Source organism: Selaginella moellendorffii, unplaced genomic scaffold, assembly GCF_000143415.4.
Source record: "Selaginella moellendorffii unplaced genomic scaffold, v1.0 SELMOscaffold_123, whole genome shotgun sequence".
Classification (NCBI taxonomy): domain Eukaryota; kingdom Viridiplantae; phylum Streptophyta; class Lycopodiopsida; order Selaginellales; family Selaginellaceae; genus Selaginella; species Selaginella moellendorffii.
Genome location: NW_003314384.1, coordinates 99878 through 115531, shown reverse-complemented (window position 1 = coordinate 115531; position 15654 = coordinate 99878). Strand labels below are relative to the sequence as shown.

Below are 15654 nucleotides of genomic sequence, written 5' to 3'. Positions count from 1 at the left end.
TTTGTTTTATTTGCTAGAACGAAGAAAAACTAAGTTAGTGTGTTCACCTCATTTCTTCACTGCTCCACTGATCCCGGCAGGTGTTCTATCGAGAAAGACATGTCGCTGCTGCTGAGCTCCGGAGACTTGATGTCTTCAATCAGCTTCACAACCTGGGCCATCTTGGGTCGCTGCTCCGGATTGGACGCAACGCAGTCGAGTGCAATCCTCAGCAGATACACCATCTCCTCTTCGGAGTTTCTCCTGTAGGTGACGAGCTCGTAGTCAAACACCTCGGCGGTCCACTCCTCGCGGACCGTGGAGTTGACCCACCTGGGCAGGTCAACACTGCTGCCCTGCCTCGCCGCCACCCTGCCCGTCAAGAGCTCCAGCAGCATCACCCCGAAGCTGTAGACATCTGCCTTGTGCGTCACCTTTTTGGCCACAAACATCTCCGGTGCCCTGTAGCCATCGCTCGCCTGCGGACCGTTCTGGACGCTCGCAAACGGCAGCAGCCCAAAGTCCGCAATGCAAGCCTGCCCATTTCCATCGAATACTACGTTGGTGGATTTCAAGTTTCCGTGTGGCATTGTTGGGCACTCCCGGTGAAGAAATGCCAGCCCCTGCGCTACGCCGTAGGCTATCTGCAAGCGATCCGGCCATGCCAGTAGTTCCCGCTCGTTCGTTCCTCGGTTGGCTGTCCAGAGCACAAGCAGAAACTTGAGATATAATTATTTCACGATTTGATTTGCCAAGTTCCTTACCGTGCAAACGAGTGTAGAGGCTTTTGTTTGGGAGATAGTCGTAGACCAGGAGCTTCTCCTCTTGCGCGTAGTAATAGTAGGCCACCAGCGGAACCAAGTTTGGGTGCTTGAGCCTGCCTACAAACGCAAGCTGCTTCTCAAACTCGGGTTTCTCCGTCAAGTTTCTGTCAATCAGCCGCTTTACTGCGAATACGACACCTTCGCCCAGGACAGCCTTGTACGTTGTTCCCACAGTGCCCTTGGGAACAAGCATCTCCGCAGATGCCCGAAGCAATTCTTTCAAGCCAAAGCTGTGTTGGTTGTCCTCGGCAGCGAAAATTAGCCTCCCGGCTTCACCCTCCACTGATCCTCGCTGCTCCGGGAACTGCATGCTCGCCGAGTCTATGCTTTGCACCTCTCCGCCATCTTTTTTCTCGGGACTCTTCGATTTGTGCGTCACAGGCTTGTTTTTGACGTCGCTCCTGAAGTAGAACATGAGGAGGAGACAGATAAACACGACGATGGCGAGGCTGAAGACGACAATGATTACGATGCTTGGGGAGCTGAGCTTGTCTCTTTCAGAAGAGCGAGGTTCCGAGTGGGCATTCTGTGGAGACGAGGGCGATGGTAGTGGTGGGCAAGTGTTGTTAGTTGGCGGCCCACAAAGATCGTTCCCTGCGAATGAAGTTGGGCTTGTGGATGCGAGTGATTTTGGAATGCTGCCAGTCAATCGGTTGTGGGAGACACCGAAGTCTGTCATCTTGGGGAAAAACATATCTGGGATCGGACCTGTGAGAGAGTTGTAGTCGAGCCCGAGCGTCTGCAATTCCTGGAGATTGCTGAGTTCCCGCGGGATCTCTCCCTCCAGCTGATTGTTTCGGAGTGACAAGCGATCTAAGATGGCCAGCGTGCCTAGCGAGGCAGGGATATTACCGGTGAGCTTGTTGCCGAGCAAGATGAGTTGCTTGAGGTGGATGCAGCTGGAGAGATCGGGAGGAATGGGCCCGGAGAGCGAGACGTTGATGAGCCTTAGAACTCGGAGTTGATCTAGCCTGCTCAACGTGTTTGGTGCTATCGTTCCCGGAAGATCCAAGTTCTCGAGCTCCAGAAACGTGACACGGCCGATGTCTGGCTTCTTGCAACTGACCCCTTGCCAGGCGTTTTGATCCGTGCATGGATTGAGGCTGGAGACGTTCCATTGCAAGATTCTGTTTTGTGGATCTGCAAACTTCATGAAATCGATGAGTGCCTGCCTGTCCGAAGACACATCCGGCTGCTGTGCCGACGATAAACACCAAAGCCCAGAGAAGATAACAAATGACCAGATGGTTTTAAAGCAGTAGAGTGTAGCCATTTTTCTTCTTCTTGATGTAGAGATTTGCACCATATACATAAATATAAGCTCTAAGAACATAAAACACTGTTACTCATATGAAGCAGTGCTCGATTGTGCTAAGCTTACCTGTGTCTTAAAGCACTGCCTTGCGTCAGCTTTGCATGGGACGTCCCCTGTCTTTCTTCGTGTAATACCTCATGACTGTCTTCATCAAAGCAGGGATCCTTTTGAGCCAGAGAATGCAAGCTTGGTGTTTGTCATGGTGGCCGCCTTGATGAGAGGTATTTTGGTTTCACTGACCATGACATGCCCCTTTGGTCTGTCCTTATGTGAAGGCATACTGAAAAACCAAAGCTTGCCCTGCACCACAAAATGCAGCTGTCCAGAGGCTCCACACTTCAGTCACTCGTAGAATTTCAAACTTTGCAAACATATTGTAGATATATATATATATAAAAAGAGAGTTTTTTGTTTTGTTTTCTATCGTATGGCATGGATGGAGCGTCGGCTTGTGATTATAATGAAAGAAAGCATTGGAAATACCACTAGCGAAAAGATGTGCAAGCAGCAGAGACTAATGCACAGCATTTCCCTAATCTCTCGCTGCTGATCACGTCGGGACAAGCCTTGCTTGAAAACCTCGGAACCTTTGATGGCTGCGTTTCCAAAGCTTGTTGTTTGGCATTTGCTTGCGGCCAAGTCCTTCATATTCGGAGGTCGTTTGGAGATGGTTTTGTTCCACACCGGAAGCTAATTTCTTCTACTTGTTGTGTTCTTCTTCTTCACGTAAGACGGCACTTTACTTTTCTCTCGTGTCCCTCTTTGGTAGCTAGACCAACTTAATTGTGTGTTCTTTTGGCTCTCAGGTAACAGCTGCTAGAGAAGATCTTGTCCAAGCAGTTCTAATTCCATCCATACAACATATATTCCATGGCGGACCAGGATTTGAAGAAGGACGCGGTGGTGTGGAAGGGGCCCGAGAGTTTGAAGCAAGCCATCTCGCTGCTCGAGGAATTCAAGCTCCCGGGAGGGCTGCTGCCGCTGGAGGAGGTGATCGAGGTGGGCTACGTCAAGGCGACGGGCTACATGTGGATCACCACCGCCAAGAAGATCGAGCACAACTTCGCCAAGATCAAGAAGCTGGTGAGTTATTCCACCTCCATCCATGGCTTCCTGAGCGACAAGAAGATCGCCAAGCTCCAGGGCGTCAAGGCCAAGGAGCTCCTCATCTGGGCTCCCGTGGGGCAGATCATGGCCGACGCCGACGATGCTGTCAAGAATGTCCACTTCAAGAGCTTCGCGGGCATCACCAAGACCTTCCCTACTGAAGCTTTTGCTCTTGGGGAGTGATAATCCAAAAGCCCACCAAGAACACCAACAAATCTCCAAAAATCACGCGAAAACTGTATCTTCGGCTCTTTTCGAATATACCCATAAACTTCTCGCAAAACATACGTTTAGGGTTTTGCGTTATCCACTTTTTAAAATTTTATGGACGGTGGAGATTTGTTTGATCTAACGGCGGAGAACTCGACTAGGGCTCTTGGGATGCTCGAGGAATGCTCCGTGCGCGCGCCTGGAATTCCCAGCAAGGACACCGGGGCTAGGCGCGGCGCTTACCTGGCGGCTCTCAAGGTATGCGGCGGCGCCAGAGATCTAGAGCGCGGCAGGAGAATCCATGGCGAGATTATCCGCGCCTCCACTCCCGATTGCTTCGTCTCCACCGCGCTCGTCGACATGTACTGCAAATGCGGCAGCTTGGTGGAGGCCCGGGCCGTCTTCGAGGCAATCCCAGCGCCGGAGAGATCGGTGGTGTCCTGGAACTGCATCGTCATGGGCTACGCGGAGTGCGCTCGCGGCGATCTGGCCCTGGATCTCTACGCGAGAATGGACTGCGCTCCCAATCGCGTCACGTTTCTTGCTCTCCTCAAGGCCTGCGTGAGCCTGTCCCAGCGTGAAGATCTCAAGCTCGTCGCCGGAGCCATGATCAAGCCCGAGAGCTTGCGACTTGGGCGATGGATCCACTCGCGAGCTGCGAGAAGCGGCCACGACCGCCACCTCCAGGTCTCCAACACGATCATCGACATGTACTCCAAGCTCGGCTGCTCGATCGACGCTCACAGGCTCCTCGACGCCATGCCCCGGCCTAGCGTCGTGTCTTGGAACTGCCTCCTCTTGGGATACGCCGAGAATGGCCGCGAAAGCTTCGCTCTCGAGCTCTTCTCCCGGATGGAAGACGAAGGCTACGATCCAGACACTGTGACGTTCGTTGCCGCCTTGAAAGCCTGCGCGAGCCTCGCCGATCGAAGCACCACCAAGCTTCGTTTGCTGGAGAAGGGACGATCCATCCACTCTCGAGCTCTGCAAGCTTTCCATGGAAAGGAGCTCCACATCTTCCTCTCGAGCACGCTGGTGGACATGTACGCCAAGTGTGGGAGCTTGGACGAAGCTTGCCGGGTCTTCAAGAGCATGAGGCACCGCAGCGTCGTGACGTGGAACTGTATCATCACGGCCTACGCGCAGAGCGGCCACGGCGAGCTCGCGTTGCAACACTTCCAGAAGATGGTTGACGAAGGTGGTCTCGAGCCGGATGCGATCACTCTGATGGCGGCTCTCAAGGCTTGCGGGAGCATCGCTGAGAGAGAAGAACCGCAGATCGTCGAAGGAAAGCTCGTCAAGCCCGTGTCACTCGAGAGAGGCCGAGCTCTTCACCGTCGAGTTGCCAGCTCCGGATCACAGCACCACAGCTTCGTCGCCAGCAGTCTCCTGGATATGTACTCCAAATGCGGGAGCATGGAGGACGCTCGAGAGATCTTCGAGCATATGGAAAGCAGGGACCTGGTGTGCTGGACGTCGATGATTCTGGGCTATGCCGAGAGCGGCCAGGGCGAGCTTGCGCTCAAACTTTACGCCGAGATGAAAGCCAGCGGCCTGGAAGCTGACGACGTGACTTTCGTGGCGGCTCTCAAGGCGTGTGGAAGCCTGGGAGCTCTGGCAGCCGGGAAGAACGTCGAGGCCGAGATCTGCAACGCTGGAGTGGAGAGCCATCTGGTGGTGGCGAATGCTCTCGTCGATTTCTACGGCAAGTGTGGCAGCATGGCGGAAGCTCGAGAGATGTTTGAGTCGCTGAGCAGCATCCGCAGGGTCGACGTGATAACTTGGAACTCGTTGATCGACGGGTACAGTCGCCAAGGCAGCCACCAGCAAGTCTTTGATCTCCTGGACGAGATGGTGGCGCAAAACTTTCGGCCCAACGAGATCACGATGCTGTCGGTTCTCGCGGTTTGCAGCCACAGCGGTCTGGTGGATCGAGGCCGGGAGTTCCTCGAGACGATGGAGGCGAAGTTTCGAGTGTCGCCAGGGGTGAAGCACTACAGCTGCGTCGTGGGTCTGCTGGGACGAGCGAATCGATTCGATGAGGCGCTAAAGGTGGTGAGAAGCATGCCTTGTGATCCCGGCAGCTCCCTGTGGCTGACGCTGCTGGGAGCGTCGTGGAAGTGGAACGATCTGAGCGTTGGAGAGCTGGCATTTGATAAGCTCCGGGAAGAGAACAGCGCTGCCGCTTTCGTTCTTATGTCAAACATTTACGCTAATGGATCGCTCCCTAGAAGAACACATGAGCATTCCTCGTGAGAGATGGATCCCTGGCGCTAGAAAAACTTTTTAGATCGCTTACCTGGCTAGCGAACGACGGATGTGCTACTCGCCCAGAGGATCAAAGCGCAGATGAAGAGGACGAGTGGGATCAAATGGATGGCGCTCTCGGGCTTGAGGAATTTGGAGGCCGGCCTCTTGTTGTCGTGGAGGAGCTGCTGCTCGGCGTCGTCGGTGTCGCTGCCGCCACTGCCGCCACTGCCGCCATTGCTGCTGTGATGGAGGGGATTATCGGACGGGAGATCGATGGCCACCATGCTGATGCTTCTGGGAATGACGCCGTTCGCCGCTCGCGTCGGGGATGTGTGGAGATAGACGGCATTCGTTGCGTAGCTAGCTTCTAGAGAAAGATTGGCGCTCTGCGCCCTGTGCATCGTCGACGATTCTTGCGCATTAAGATCGATCGCTGCGTAAGAAAGAAAAGAATAAGATCGATTGCTGCGAAATATTTTAGATCTAGCCGGGATCTGAAGCTCGTGATCTAATCGTACCTTCGAGCGCCAAGCCGATCGATCCAAGCGAGAGAGACCGCGGGATGAAGCCCTAACAAGGCCGCGTAGTGAAGATTCTAAGAATCTATATCTAGCATATTCTAGAATATACTAATCAAATTTATCGTCCAGGTGGCACGTCTGTCTACCGCGTGATTTACAATGCCCGTTTAAAGGAAATATTTATTGGAGAAACCCTGGGGCGAGTGTTCTTTGTTCTTTGTTTCTTCGCGGTGATCAATCAATCGGCGGCACCGCAGCAGCGCGATGGCGTGGTGGAAGGCATTCACCAAGCCCAAGGAGGAGGAGAGCTCCAGCGCTCCCTCGGATCACAGCGGCGCCGCGGAGATTTCCTGTCCAAAATCCGAGAGCGGCGGCGTCGTCTCGTCGACCGTGCATGCTGTCCAGGACGCCACCACCGTCGCAACTGATGCCGCAGGTACGTCGCCGTGCCCGATTTCGTGAGTCTTGCGCGCATTCCTGAGTGTTTTGGATCGAAATCTTTGCTTTCCCTAAAGCGAGCTCGAGGACTTTGGGGTTTCTAGTCATGTAGCGCAAGAATGTAGGATGCCTGATGCTCCGATCGTCGTCTTGGTGTCATAGATCGTTTAATTTGTTCTCGGATGGGTCGATCGATCCATACTTGGTCACAGGCTTCCACCTGTGGGATTTCATGGATTTCGTGGATTCCTTGGGATTGGATAAGGGATTTCGTCTTTCTTTAAGTTTTTTTCTTGCCTGTCTCTGTCCGCTTGGCTGTGCTTGGTTCTCATGAGAGGCATTTGCTTAGAGAAAGTAACTGAGGCTGTGGCAGCAGTGGGCGCAGAGCAGCGCGAGGCGATTCGAATGGAGAACCGAGAGATTTGGGGGAGGATCAAAGAGGGCGACACGCTATGGGGTCTAAGCGAGAAGTACTTGGGCGATGCAACCAAGTGGCCTCATCTCCACGCGGCTTGCCGGAAAGAACTCGGCCCCGATCCACTGCGACTCCTCCCAGGTACTCACATCACCGAGGCATGCATCGCCAGAGCTCGCGAATCCAGTCGGAAGAGCAGGAACTGAAGATCACAGCACCAGCAAAAACGATGATAGAAGAAAAGAATTCGCTGCCAGCACTAGCAGCAGCCTTGGGTCGATCGATCGATCTAAGCGCCCATGGATTTGGATTGGAAGAAGCGAGCTTTCTACTACTAGCTATGGTTTTGTAGAGAAGAAAAGGATTTTCCGGTGTGTGTACTTTGTTTGATATATAAGACAATGGGTTTTCTCCTGCCATGCCATCTCTGTCTAAGTTCGTTTTCTTGGCTCGGTATATTCCATGTGTTCTTCAGGCGTAGTGGGGGATTTTTAACGCGACTGTGAATCGAACTGGCGACTGGCTGGAAAGGCTGATTAGATTATGCCAGGGGGAGTAAGTTAATGTAGTTTAAATTTGGGGGGAATATCTGGTCGGCATCTAGCCAGCGAATCAAAATCTTTTCCTCATCATCGCTGGGCGGGATGTTTTTCGAAATGGAGATGCATAAAAGGCGTGATGCTGCCACGTGCCGGGCGCTGGGGCCGCCACGTCAACATTCCTTGGTTTTGGGCCGGTCCGTACGCCTCGGGCCGTACCCCACTGCGCCACTAGATTTGGCCAGGCTTGCGTGTGTGTGTGTACTGTGCGGCGGCTGACACTTAAAGGAGAAGAGAAAAAAGGCGCTGGTTTGGATGGACGGGCAAATATTTTGGGTCTTTCGTCTCTAGGGGTTTCTTGGATTGCGATGCCATGGCGCTGCGGTGTGCGCCAATTCCTGGCAAGGGAATGCGATTGCGTCGTCGGTAAGCGATGGACGCCGCTAGCAGGAAATCGATTCTTTTTGCGGCCGTTTTGAGAGATCCGGGCGATCGGCGGCTGTCTTTGGGATGAATCAATCCGGAATACGTGCCCTGGATTGGAGCTGGAGCGTCTTCTACGGAAGATTGTAGAGGTGGTGGTGTCTTTGCTTCCGGGGCTCGTCTGGTGGCCCGGCCAAATGATTCGTGACAGGGATTAGAGCAGGGAGTTCTTACAGGAGTAGCTTGTGGTTCAAGGGAATGGATCATCATCGAGAAGAATTCCTGGTGACCAGCATTTTAATTCTCTAGAGGTATCGGAACAGGAATGTAGCTCCATCATCTGGACTGGAGGAGTTTCCTTTTTTTTATTGGGCTAGCGCCTCTCAAATCGTCCTATGGAGCCGCATTCTTCGACAGCCGTGACGACGCTCTCATTCGAGGATCATAATGCCAGCGTTGTTAGCTCCGCGGACAGTACCGATTTTGCTACGTGTGATGCATCGGTCGTGGCGAGCTCGAGGCTGAGTGAAGTTCACGGGGACTCTGGACGGGTTTCTAGCTCGGATGGCTCATCGCCAATGCCGGTTTTGGCCTCGAGCAACGGGTCCGAGGGCCTGGCAGGCGATGTGTGCACTCCCAATGGCGATGTGCCGAGTAACAAGCGGATCGAGCAGCATTCCGGCAAGTTTTGCGACGATTTTCTTCGATGGTCTTCATGGAAAATGACTGTCTTTTGTGCCTTGCAGAAGCGGAGATCATGAAGGAGCGATTTGCGCGGTTGCTATTGGGAGAGGATATGTCTGGCGGTGCCAAGGGAGTTTCCACTGCATTGGCGCTGTCAAATGCCATCACAAATCTCTCTGGTTCGTTTTCGATCTAGACTTGTCATGGTACGGTGTAACCGTGTGGGTCTTCGCTGTTGCAGCTTCGGTGTTTGGAAACTTGTGGAAGCTAGAACCTTTAGCCACGAGCCGGAGGAGAATGTGGAAGAGAGAAATGAATTGGCTTGTCTCTGTGACAGACTACATTGTCGAGCTCGTTCCAACCTGGCAAACATTCCCAGACGGAAGCAGCGTTGAGGTGAGTAACAAGTCTCTGTGTGACTTCCGTTACCCAAGATTGATTGTCATCTTATTCGTCTCAGATCATGGTTGCGAATCCTCGTCCTGATCTGCAAATTAACTTGCCAGCTCTCCGCAAGCTGGACATGATGCTCCTGGTAAGGCATTGTCCAGTTCAGTCATTGCTTGATCATTTGCTCTCCGTGTAGGATTGCCTCGAGAGCTTTCAAACGCCAGAGTTCTGGTACGTTGATCAGGAGCACATGGTGTGTTGTAAAGACAAAGCTCCAAACAGACCCTCGGTGTCCAAGCATGAAGGAAAGTGGTGGCTCCCAGTTCCGAAGGTGCCGCCCAGCGGGCTTTCCGACGAGGCGAAGAAGGCCCTGCTGCATCAAAAAGAGAGCACAAGTCAAATTTTTAAGGCAGCGATGGCAATAAATAGCCAGATCCTCTCTGAGATGGAAGTCCCCGATGCATATCTGGAAGCTCTTCCAAAGGTAAGTTTGCGTACACACATCTTTATCGCAGCGCTGATTTCCTTGGTTGTAGAATGGCAAGGCTATCCTGGGGGATCTGTACCGGTATCTTTCATCGGATGAGTTCTCCGCGGATGCGGTTCTCGGTGTCCTCGATGTCTCCAGCGAGCACAGCGCGGTAGAGCTTGCCAACCGGATCGAGGCCGCAATCCACGTCTGGCAGCACAAGCTCCAGAACAAGCAAACGCAACCGGCATCCAAAGACAACAAGTTCAATGCGAGGAACTCGTGGGTAATGGTCAAAGAGTTCGTGGCGGACGCCGAGAAGAAGGAAGTGCTCGTGGACAGGGCCGAGGGATTGCTCCATAGCTTGCGGCAAAAGTTTCCGGGGCTACCTCAGACACTCTTGGACATGCAAAAGATCCAGTTCAACAAGGTATGTTCTCATATAGAAATCTCCGATGCCTGACTTGCAAAAAGAAACAAAACTTTGTTTGCAGGATGTTGGTCAATCCATCCTTGAAAGCTACTCCAGAGTGCTGGAGAGCCTGTCCTTCAACATCACGGCTCGCATTGACGGTGTGCTCAATGCCGACGAGGTAGCGAGGAGCTCGTCTTTTACGACGACGACCGACTCGAGCCAGGCCCTGGGAAGCCAATCCACAGATTCGCTCACATTCCCCGTCATCAAGGATCCCTCCCGCAAATCAGCTGGCCAGAAAACTCTCCTCGCAGACTTCATCAAAGTGGACCAGTTCACAAAGAGGATCTACGCAGACGCTCCAGGCAACAACCAAGTGAATCAATGGCCAGCATCGTGTCGCTTGGAGCAAAGTCCTCTTGGAAGAGATTGAGGTTGAAGAGACTCACATAAACCTATAGAACTTTTCTTCATCTCTGGTGATGGTGTTTCCAAAACTCCATAGCCGATTGTATCCAATCCAACGAGAGTAATGTAAAAGGTTGGCCTTTTCTTAGTTCTCTCCTCGTGTGTAGTTTGCTACCAAGTCCTGGAACTCGGCAATTAATTTCTCGATCGTGATGCAACCGCGCTGGCCTTTGCTGCCTCTCGTGCGGACGTTCACCTGAGGCAAGAGACGAGTGTTAAAACTTGCATACTTAAAGACACGCTGCTTTCGTTCTTACTTCTCCTTTCTCTTGCTCCATAGCGCCCACCACCAAGAGATAGTTGTAGTGTGCCATTTGAGCTTCTCGGACCTTGTAATTTGCAGAAGTAGTACGTTAAATGTATAAAAAAAAAAAACGTGTGTCCAAGTACCTTCTTGTCCACCTTTCTGTCCGAGACATCGACGTCTACCTCGAAACCAGCAGCGTGAAGTTTGGCACGAACCTGGTGCGAAAACAGAAAAAGTAAGCAGAACGTTAGGAAAACAAAGGGGTGAATCGGATTTTGTACCTCCTCGGCGTAGTCTTTAAACTTCTCCGAGATTGTGAGAACGATAGCTTGGCGCGGGCTGAGCCAGAAGGGCCATTTTCCAACATTGTCTTCCAACAGTATTGCGAACATCCGTTCAACGGACCCCAATATCGCCCGGTGGATGATGACAGGCCGCTCGATCTTTGCTTCGTCTTCGGCCGAGTAGCTCAGCTTGAACCGAATCGGTGATTGGAAGTCAAGCTGCGTAGATCACGAAGATAAAAAAAACACGTTAGAAGAAAAAAGACAAAAGCCCTGAAAACAAGACCTGAATTGTTGCGCACTGGAACTTCCTGTTCAGTGCATCAGATACTTGGATGTCAATCTTAGGCCCGTAAAAGGCACCATCTCCTTCGTTCATCTGCAGAAAAGATTACGAGCTCGGTATTTACATGAAACAGAAAGGAGATATCAAACCTGCCAGGGCTTTGCATGCGCATTCAGAGCGTCCGCCAATGCCCCTTCCGCCCGATCCCACAAGGCGCTCTCGCCAAGAAAGTTTTCTGGCCGCTGGAATTTCATACGAAGTCAAGGACTACCTTGAAGAATTTCGACATACCGTGGACAATTTGAGATCATAAGTAAAGCCGAAAATGGTGTACACGTAATCGAGAAAGTCCAGACATCCCTTGACTTCATCGTAAACCTGTAGGAGGTAATCGTTTAGCAAACCAAAAAAAAAATACTCAAAACTAAAACTTACTTGAGATTCCATGCAAAAGATATGAGCATCATCCTGTGACAGCGGCAACGAGATACGTGAGTAACTCTACACAGATTATATGACAAACCTGTGAGAAACGCCTGACTCGTGTCAGCCCCGTGAGTGCACCACTTAATTCGTTTCGGTGTAAAACCCCAAAATCAGCTATTCTCAGAGGCAGCTCTACGTAAATATATATAATCTCGTTAGGCAAACACAGTCATGTTGCAGACTCCCTACCTCGATATGAACGGACCCTGTGTTGGAAAAGTAAACAATGGCCGGGACAATTCATGGGCTTCAGACCAAATTCTTGCTTTTCTATCTGCAGCAAGAGGTTAAAACCAGCGGGCGGTGGATTTTCCTAGTATTACCTCGAAGACGAACATGTTTTCTTTATAATGAGCCGCATGTCCGGATTGTTCCCAAAGTTTCATGTTATAAATGTTCGGAGTGACTACCTAAGAGCCGAAGAAAACATTATTTTCTACTTAAAAACAGCTCATACTGGACAAACCTCGTCAAAACCTCGCTTCCTGTATTCTGAACGGATAAATTGCAACAGTTTGTTGTACACAATCGTGCCCTTTGGAAGAAAGAATGCACTCCCTGGGCTGCGAAGGAACGCAAGCGTGAACTCTATAGTTGTTTCTAGGAGGTAGAAAGTTACCTCAATTCGTGGAAGAAAAAGAGCTGCTGGTTTTTCCCAAGTAACCGATGGTCCCGTTTCTTGGCTTCTTCATACTTGGTCATGTAAGCCTACAAGCCCAACAAATCATCCATATGTTAATGTTATGGAAACGTAACAAGTACCTTCAGGGATTGATTGTCAGGATATGATATTCCGTAAACGCGTTGAAGGCTTTCCCGTTCTTGCTTACCTTTCCAATAGCACGCGGAGGCCTGTTAAAATGAACGTTTACGAAAGGAACAGTTTCTTAATCGACATGACGGCACCTTCAAGCAAGAAAAAGCTTTCACGTAGGATGTGTTGGGAATATGAGGTCCACGACACAAATCAACAAGTGGACCGCATCTGTAAACTGTTATCACAGCATCCTCGGGTAAATCATTGATTATTTCTACCTGCAAGAGAAACAAAACCTCCTATTAAGTTAAAACAGGCTTCCAACAGAGACACTTACTTTGAACTGGTTATCAGAAAAAATCTCCAGAGCCTGTTGCCGTGTCACTTGTATCCGTTCAAACGGCTGACTCTCCTGCACGTCTCCAAAACAAAGATCAACCTTGTCCTATCATATGCCTCGTCGAACCTGAACGGCTTTCGTCACTTGGCTTTGCACAGCCGGGAAGTTCTCTTCGTTGAGTGTTCTCCCGTCTTCGTAAAAAGCATCATAGTAAAAGCCCTACATAAGAAAATGTTGCAACTATACCGATCAAACTCACTAAAACAGTACCTCTCCCCTTGTCGTGCAGGGACCAATGCAGAGCTTGCAACCATACGCTTGTTCTAAGGACTGGAAACTTACAGCACGTTAAATTCTTCCCCTCGAATGAAGAAAAAAAGAAAATGTAGTACCTCGCCAAGGATATGAGCACTCGAGTGCCAGAAAGTATCACGACCCTGCTCGTCCTTAAACGCGTAAAGAACAAGCGTGCAATCCTCTTCCAAAGGGCGTCCCATATCCCACAGAGTCCCATTCACCTAATTGGAAACGCTCGCTCACAAAGAAGTGAGAGAAGAGGTAACAGTACCTGCGCAATAACATAATCAGCAGCCTTCTTCTTCGAGATTAGCCTGGCAATGTCCAGCGGCGTCGTGAGAAGCCTTCTTCCGGGGTACACCACTTCCCCATCCTTGAGCACAGTCACACTGGACGAGAAAAATGTTGGCTACAAGCAAGAGATAAATCCGGCCTACTCGATCGGCTGGCCTCCGAGCTCCTCGTTGCGCGCGCGCTCCGACGCCTGTAACTCGCTGAAGATGCGAATGCGCTTCTGGATCACCACCGGATCCGCCATGGCGGAGGTAGCAAAAACCCTAACCTTGAAGTTTCCAAAACCCTTAATTGCTTTCAGCATAACTTTAACTATTATGTAACTTTATTATGTTTGGAAGAATTCAAAAGTGGTTCATATAAAGCGACACCTCTGTTTCTTTAATCAAAATGAGTATTTGGGTTTTTTTCCTTTCTTTAATAATGTTCTCTAATTATGTAAATTGTGATATAAATTGGGACGCTCTAACACTTATAAATTATATACATCTAGAAGATATTCACAAAATTGCTTATTATTTTAATAAAATGCTAGATGATAAAATAGATATCACACGCAATTACTATGGTGCTTATACTTGGACAATTACTCAAGAGCTTTCATTTGGTAAATTAGTTGAGCTCAGTCTTTGGATATATTGTAGAAAACCTGGTGGTATTTGCAACATTTGTTTAGCCAACACTGGAGCACTAGGAAGAGAGATAGTTGGTAACTTAGCAGCACTTGTAATAGAGGTTATACACCAGGCAGAAGGCTATTATTATGGACATATTGCTGCTACAATGGGTTATGTTGGTGTAAAGTATAAAATTGTAAATGCCCCTTTGTTCTACCAAGACCTTAATATTAGTGAATCTATAAGAAATATCACAATGTTTAGTGATATATCTAATTGCTGGATATACAGGTCAAGCCTTATAAGTGGTGATGCGTTAGAGTTGGGTGCTTATCTGATTAATTCTAACTGTTTAGTCTCCCCAAACAGTCAATATAAATTAGCTATAGCTGGATGTAATTTGATTTTTACTTATCAGGGAAACAATGTGAAATGGAGAACATGGAATAATGGGGATGATTGTTGGTTGCATCTACAAGCTAATGGTGATTTAGTAATTAAAAATTCTAATGGAGTTAAAATATGGAGTACAAATACTCAATGTAATACTTATAATTGTAGAATATCAACAGTAGTTTCTGTAGAAGATGATGGATTTATATATATTCTCTATATGAACACAAGAAGGATAATACATCGTTTTCCATAACATGAAATTGCATATGATTTAAAACATGCCTGAGTAAACAATAAAGGTAAAGGCATCTTTTCATCTTTGAAAAAAGATAATGGAAATTGATTCTATGGTTTTCTAGAGTAACTGAATAAGGCGAATGTTAAATACAAAGCAACTCTACAAAAATGAATTCAATTTTCTATGCTGAATACTTTTTATCCATGTGACAAGCTTAAGCAAAAGAGGGAACAAAAGCCATGTTAAAACCAAATCATAAAGCATTTACAAACAAAATAAACACTGGCAATTTAAATTTTTTGTTGGTATTTGCATCTTGGTGTACATATCAATTAGTTTTCCCTATAAACATCAAAGCTCTTTGAGAATAGTTATATCTATTTATTAAAGAGTCTAATTACTTTGATTTCTGTTTTTAATTTAATAAAAAATTTCAATAATGGAATTTTTTAGAAAGCTCTAACACTTTACAATTATATAGAGCCAACAGATATCGATACAATATTATGTACTTATGGCAGCAAATAATGTGATTGTGCATGGGAGCATTATATATTTACATATGTGCAGTTTTTTTTTTTTTTTTTTTTGAGTTGTATGCAAAAATATTGTGCACAAAATCATGTTTTGATTGCTATAAAAGCAATAAAAACGTAATTATGTGCATAATATGTTTTACATGGGACATGCTATGTATGCATGGGGCATGATCTGCAAGACTACCATGTCATCCTAAACAAAGTGATATCACAAAAAAGACTTGAGAGTGGATTTTAAGCACATGATTAGGCAGTAGGGCAATGGCATTGTACCAAGAGGGGTTGAAGAGGAGCTTGATGGTGGCCAGAAGTGTAGCAGGTTCTGGGAGGTTACAAATCACTTGAATGAGTATTTGTATCATAGGGAGATTTTAGTACAGCTTAAGAAGCACCAAAGGCCTGTATCGTATTTAGTGCTGCAGCAGG

At 48.8% G+C, this 15654-nt stretch overlaps 6 protein-coding genes across 7 annotated transcripts; 4 read left to right on the top strand and 2 right to left on the bottom strand.

Annotated features, from left to right (window-relative positions):
• Positions 1-56: 56 nt before the first annotated feature.
• Positions 57-2766, bottom strand: LOC9633441 (probable leucine-rich repeat receptor-like protein kinase At1g68400). Its single transcript, XM_002991687.2, has 4 exons — positions 2602-2766; positions 2359-2418; positions 744-1998; positions 57-676 (listed from the first exon to the last, which is right to left on the bottom strand). The coding sequence occupies exons 1-4, from the start codon at positions 2764-2766 to the stop codon at positions 57-59; spliced, it is 2100 nt and encodes a 699-aa protein (XP_002991733.2).
• A 222-nt stretch (positions 2767-2988) lies between these two features.
• On the top strand, positions 2989-3408 carry LOC9633440. The gene has a single exon (XM_002991725.2). The coding sequence runs from the start codon at positions 2989-2991 to the stop codon at positions 3406-3408; it is 420 nt and encodes a 139-aa protein (XP_002991771.1).
• Positions 3409-3549: 141 nt separating this feature from the next.
• Positions 3550-6056, top strand: LOC112342909 (pentatricopeptide repeat-containing protein At1g11290, chloroplastic-like). The gene is made up of 2 exons (XM_024665526.1): positions 3550-5633; positions 5726-6056. Exons 1-2 carry the CDS (start codon positions 3550-3552, stop codon positions 6054-6056), a joined length of 2415 nt encoding a protein of 804 aa, XP_024521294.1.
• Positions 6057-6387: 331 nt separating this feature from the next.
• LOC9633439 lies at positions 6388-7478 on the top strand. Of its 2 annotated transcripts, none has more exons than XM_024665554.1 (2): positions 6388-6642; positions 7021-7478. In XM_024665554.1, exons 1-2 carry the CDS (start codon positions 6471-6473, stop codon positions 7263-7265), a joined length of 417 nt encoding a protein of 138 aa, XP_024521322.1. In that variant the 5' UTR covers positions 6388-6470; the 3' UTR covers positions 7266-7478. The 2 variants fall into 2 exon arrangements, with proteins under 2 accessions (XP_024521322.1, XP_002991770.1); XM_002991724.2 differs by having other exon boundaries at positions 6994-7478.
• A 412-nt stretch (positions 7479-7890) lies between these two features.
• LOC9633403 (rop guanine nucleotide exchange factor 7) lies at positions 7891-10535 on the top strand. The gene is made up of 7 exons (XM_002991723.2): positions 7891-8702; positions 8768-8884; positions 8947-9101; positions 9166-9240; positions 9292-9579; positions 9632-9994; positions 10059-10535. Exons 1-7 carry the CDS (start codon positions 8417-8419, stop codon positions 10410-10412), a joined length of 1638 nt encoding a protein of 545 aa, XP_002991769.2. The 5' UTR covers positions 7891-8416; the 3' UTR covers positions 10413-10535.
• LOC9633402 (threonine--tRNA ligase, mitochondrial 1) lies at positions 10383-13723 on the bottom strand. The gene is made up of 21 exons (XM_002991686.2): positions 13582-13723; positions 13416-13533; positions 13240-13365; positions 13118-13177; positions 12974-13066; positions 12845-12919; positions 12657-12785; positions 12513-12602; positions 12370-12458; positions 12217-12313; positions 12074-12160; positions 11940-12024; positions 11788-11882; positions 11700-11732; positions 11556-11642; positions 11414-11506; positions 11265-11357; positions 10976-11197; positions 10838-10909; positions 10705-10776; positions 10383-10643 (listed from the first exon to the last, which is right to left on the bottom strand). Exons 1-21 carry the CDS (start codon positions 13680-13682, stop codon positions 10533-10535), a joined length of 2028 nt encoding a protein of 675 aa, XP_002991732.2. The 5' UTR covers positions 13683-13723; the 3' UTR covers positions 10383-10532.
• Positions 13724-15654: the final 1931 nt, after the last annotated feature.

Coding starts and splice junctions, on each gene's coding strand:
- LOC9633403 (XM_002991723.2), top strand. CDS start 8,417: ATGGAGCCGCATTCTTCGACAGCCGTGACGACGCTCTCATTCGAGGAT. Junction 8,703..8,767: donor GCGGATCGAGCAGCATTCCG/GCAAGTTTTGCG, acceptor TGTGCCTTGCAG/AAGCGGAGATCATGAAGGAG. Junction 9,995..10,058: donor AAAAGATCCAGTTCAACAAG/GTATGTTCTCAT, acceptor CTTTGTTTGCAG/GATGTTGGTCAATCCATCCT.
- LOC9633440 (XM_002991725.2), top strand. CDS start 2,989: ATGGCGGACCAGGATTTGAAGAAGGACGCGGTGGTGTGGAAGGGGCCC.
- LOC9633439 (XM_002991724.2), top strand. CDS start 6,471: ATGGCGTGGTGGAAGGCATTCACCAAGCCCAAGGAGGAGGAGAGCTCC. Junction 6,643..6,993: donor CGTCGCAACTGATGCCGCAG/GTACGTCGCCGT, acceptor GCATTTGCTTAG/AGAAAGTAACTGAGGCTGTG.
- LOC112342909 (XM_024665526.1), top strand. CDS start 3,550: ATGGACGGTGGAGATTTGTTTGATCTAACGGCGGAGAACTCGACTAGG. Junction 5,634..5,725: donor GCTGCCGCTTTCGTTCTTAT/GTCAAACATTTA, acceptor AAAACTTTTTAG/ATCGCTTACCTGGCTAGCGA.
- LOC9633441 (XM_002991687.2), bottom strand. CDS start 2,766: ATGAAGGACTTGGCCGCAAGCAAATGCCAAACAACAAGCTTTGGAAAC. Junction 1,999..2,358: donor GACCAAAGGGGCATGTCATG/GTCAGTGAAACC, acceptor TCGTCGGCACAG/CAGCCGGATGTGTCTTCGGA. Junction 677..743: donor CCTCTACACTCGTTTGCACG/GTAAGGAACTTG, acceptor TGCTCTGGACAG/CCAACCGAGGAACGAACGAG.
- LOC9633402 (XM_002991686.2), bottom strand. CDS start 13,682: ATGGCGGATCCGGTGGTGATCCAGAAGCGCATTCGCATCTTCAGCGAG. Junction 12,786..12,844: donor TTTCTGATAACCAGTTCAAA/GTAAGTGTCTCT, acceptor TTTCTCTTGCAG/GTAGAAATAATCAATGATTT. Junction 11,643..11,699: donor TCTTTTGCATGGAATCTCAA/GTAAGTTTTAGT, acceptor TACCTCCTACAG/GTTTACGATGAAGTCAAGGG.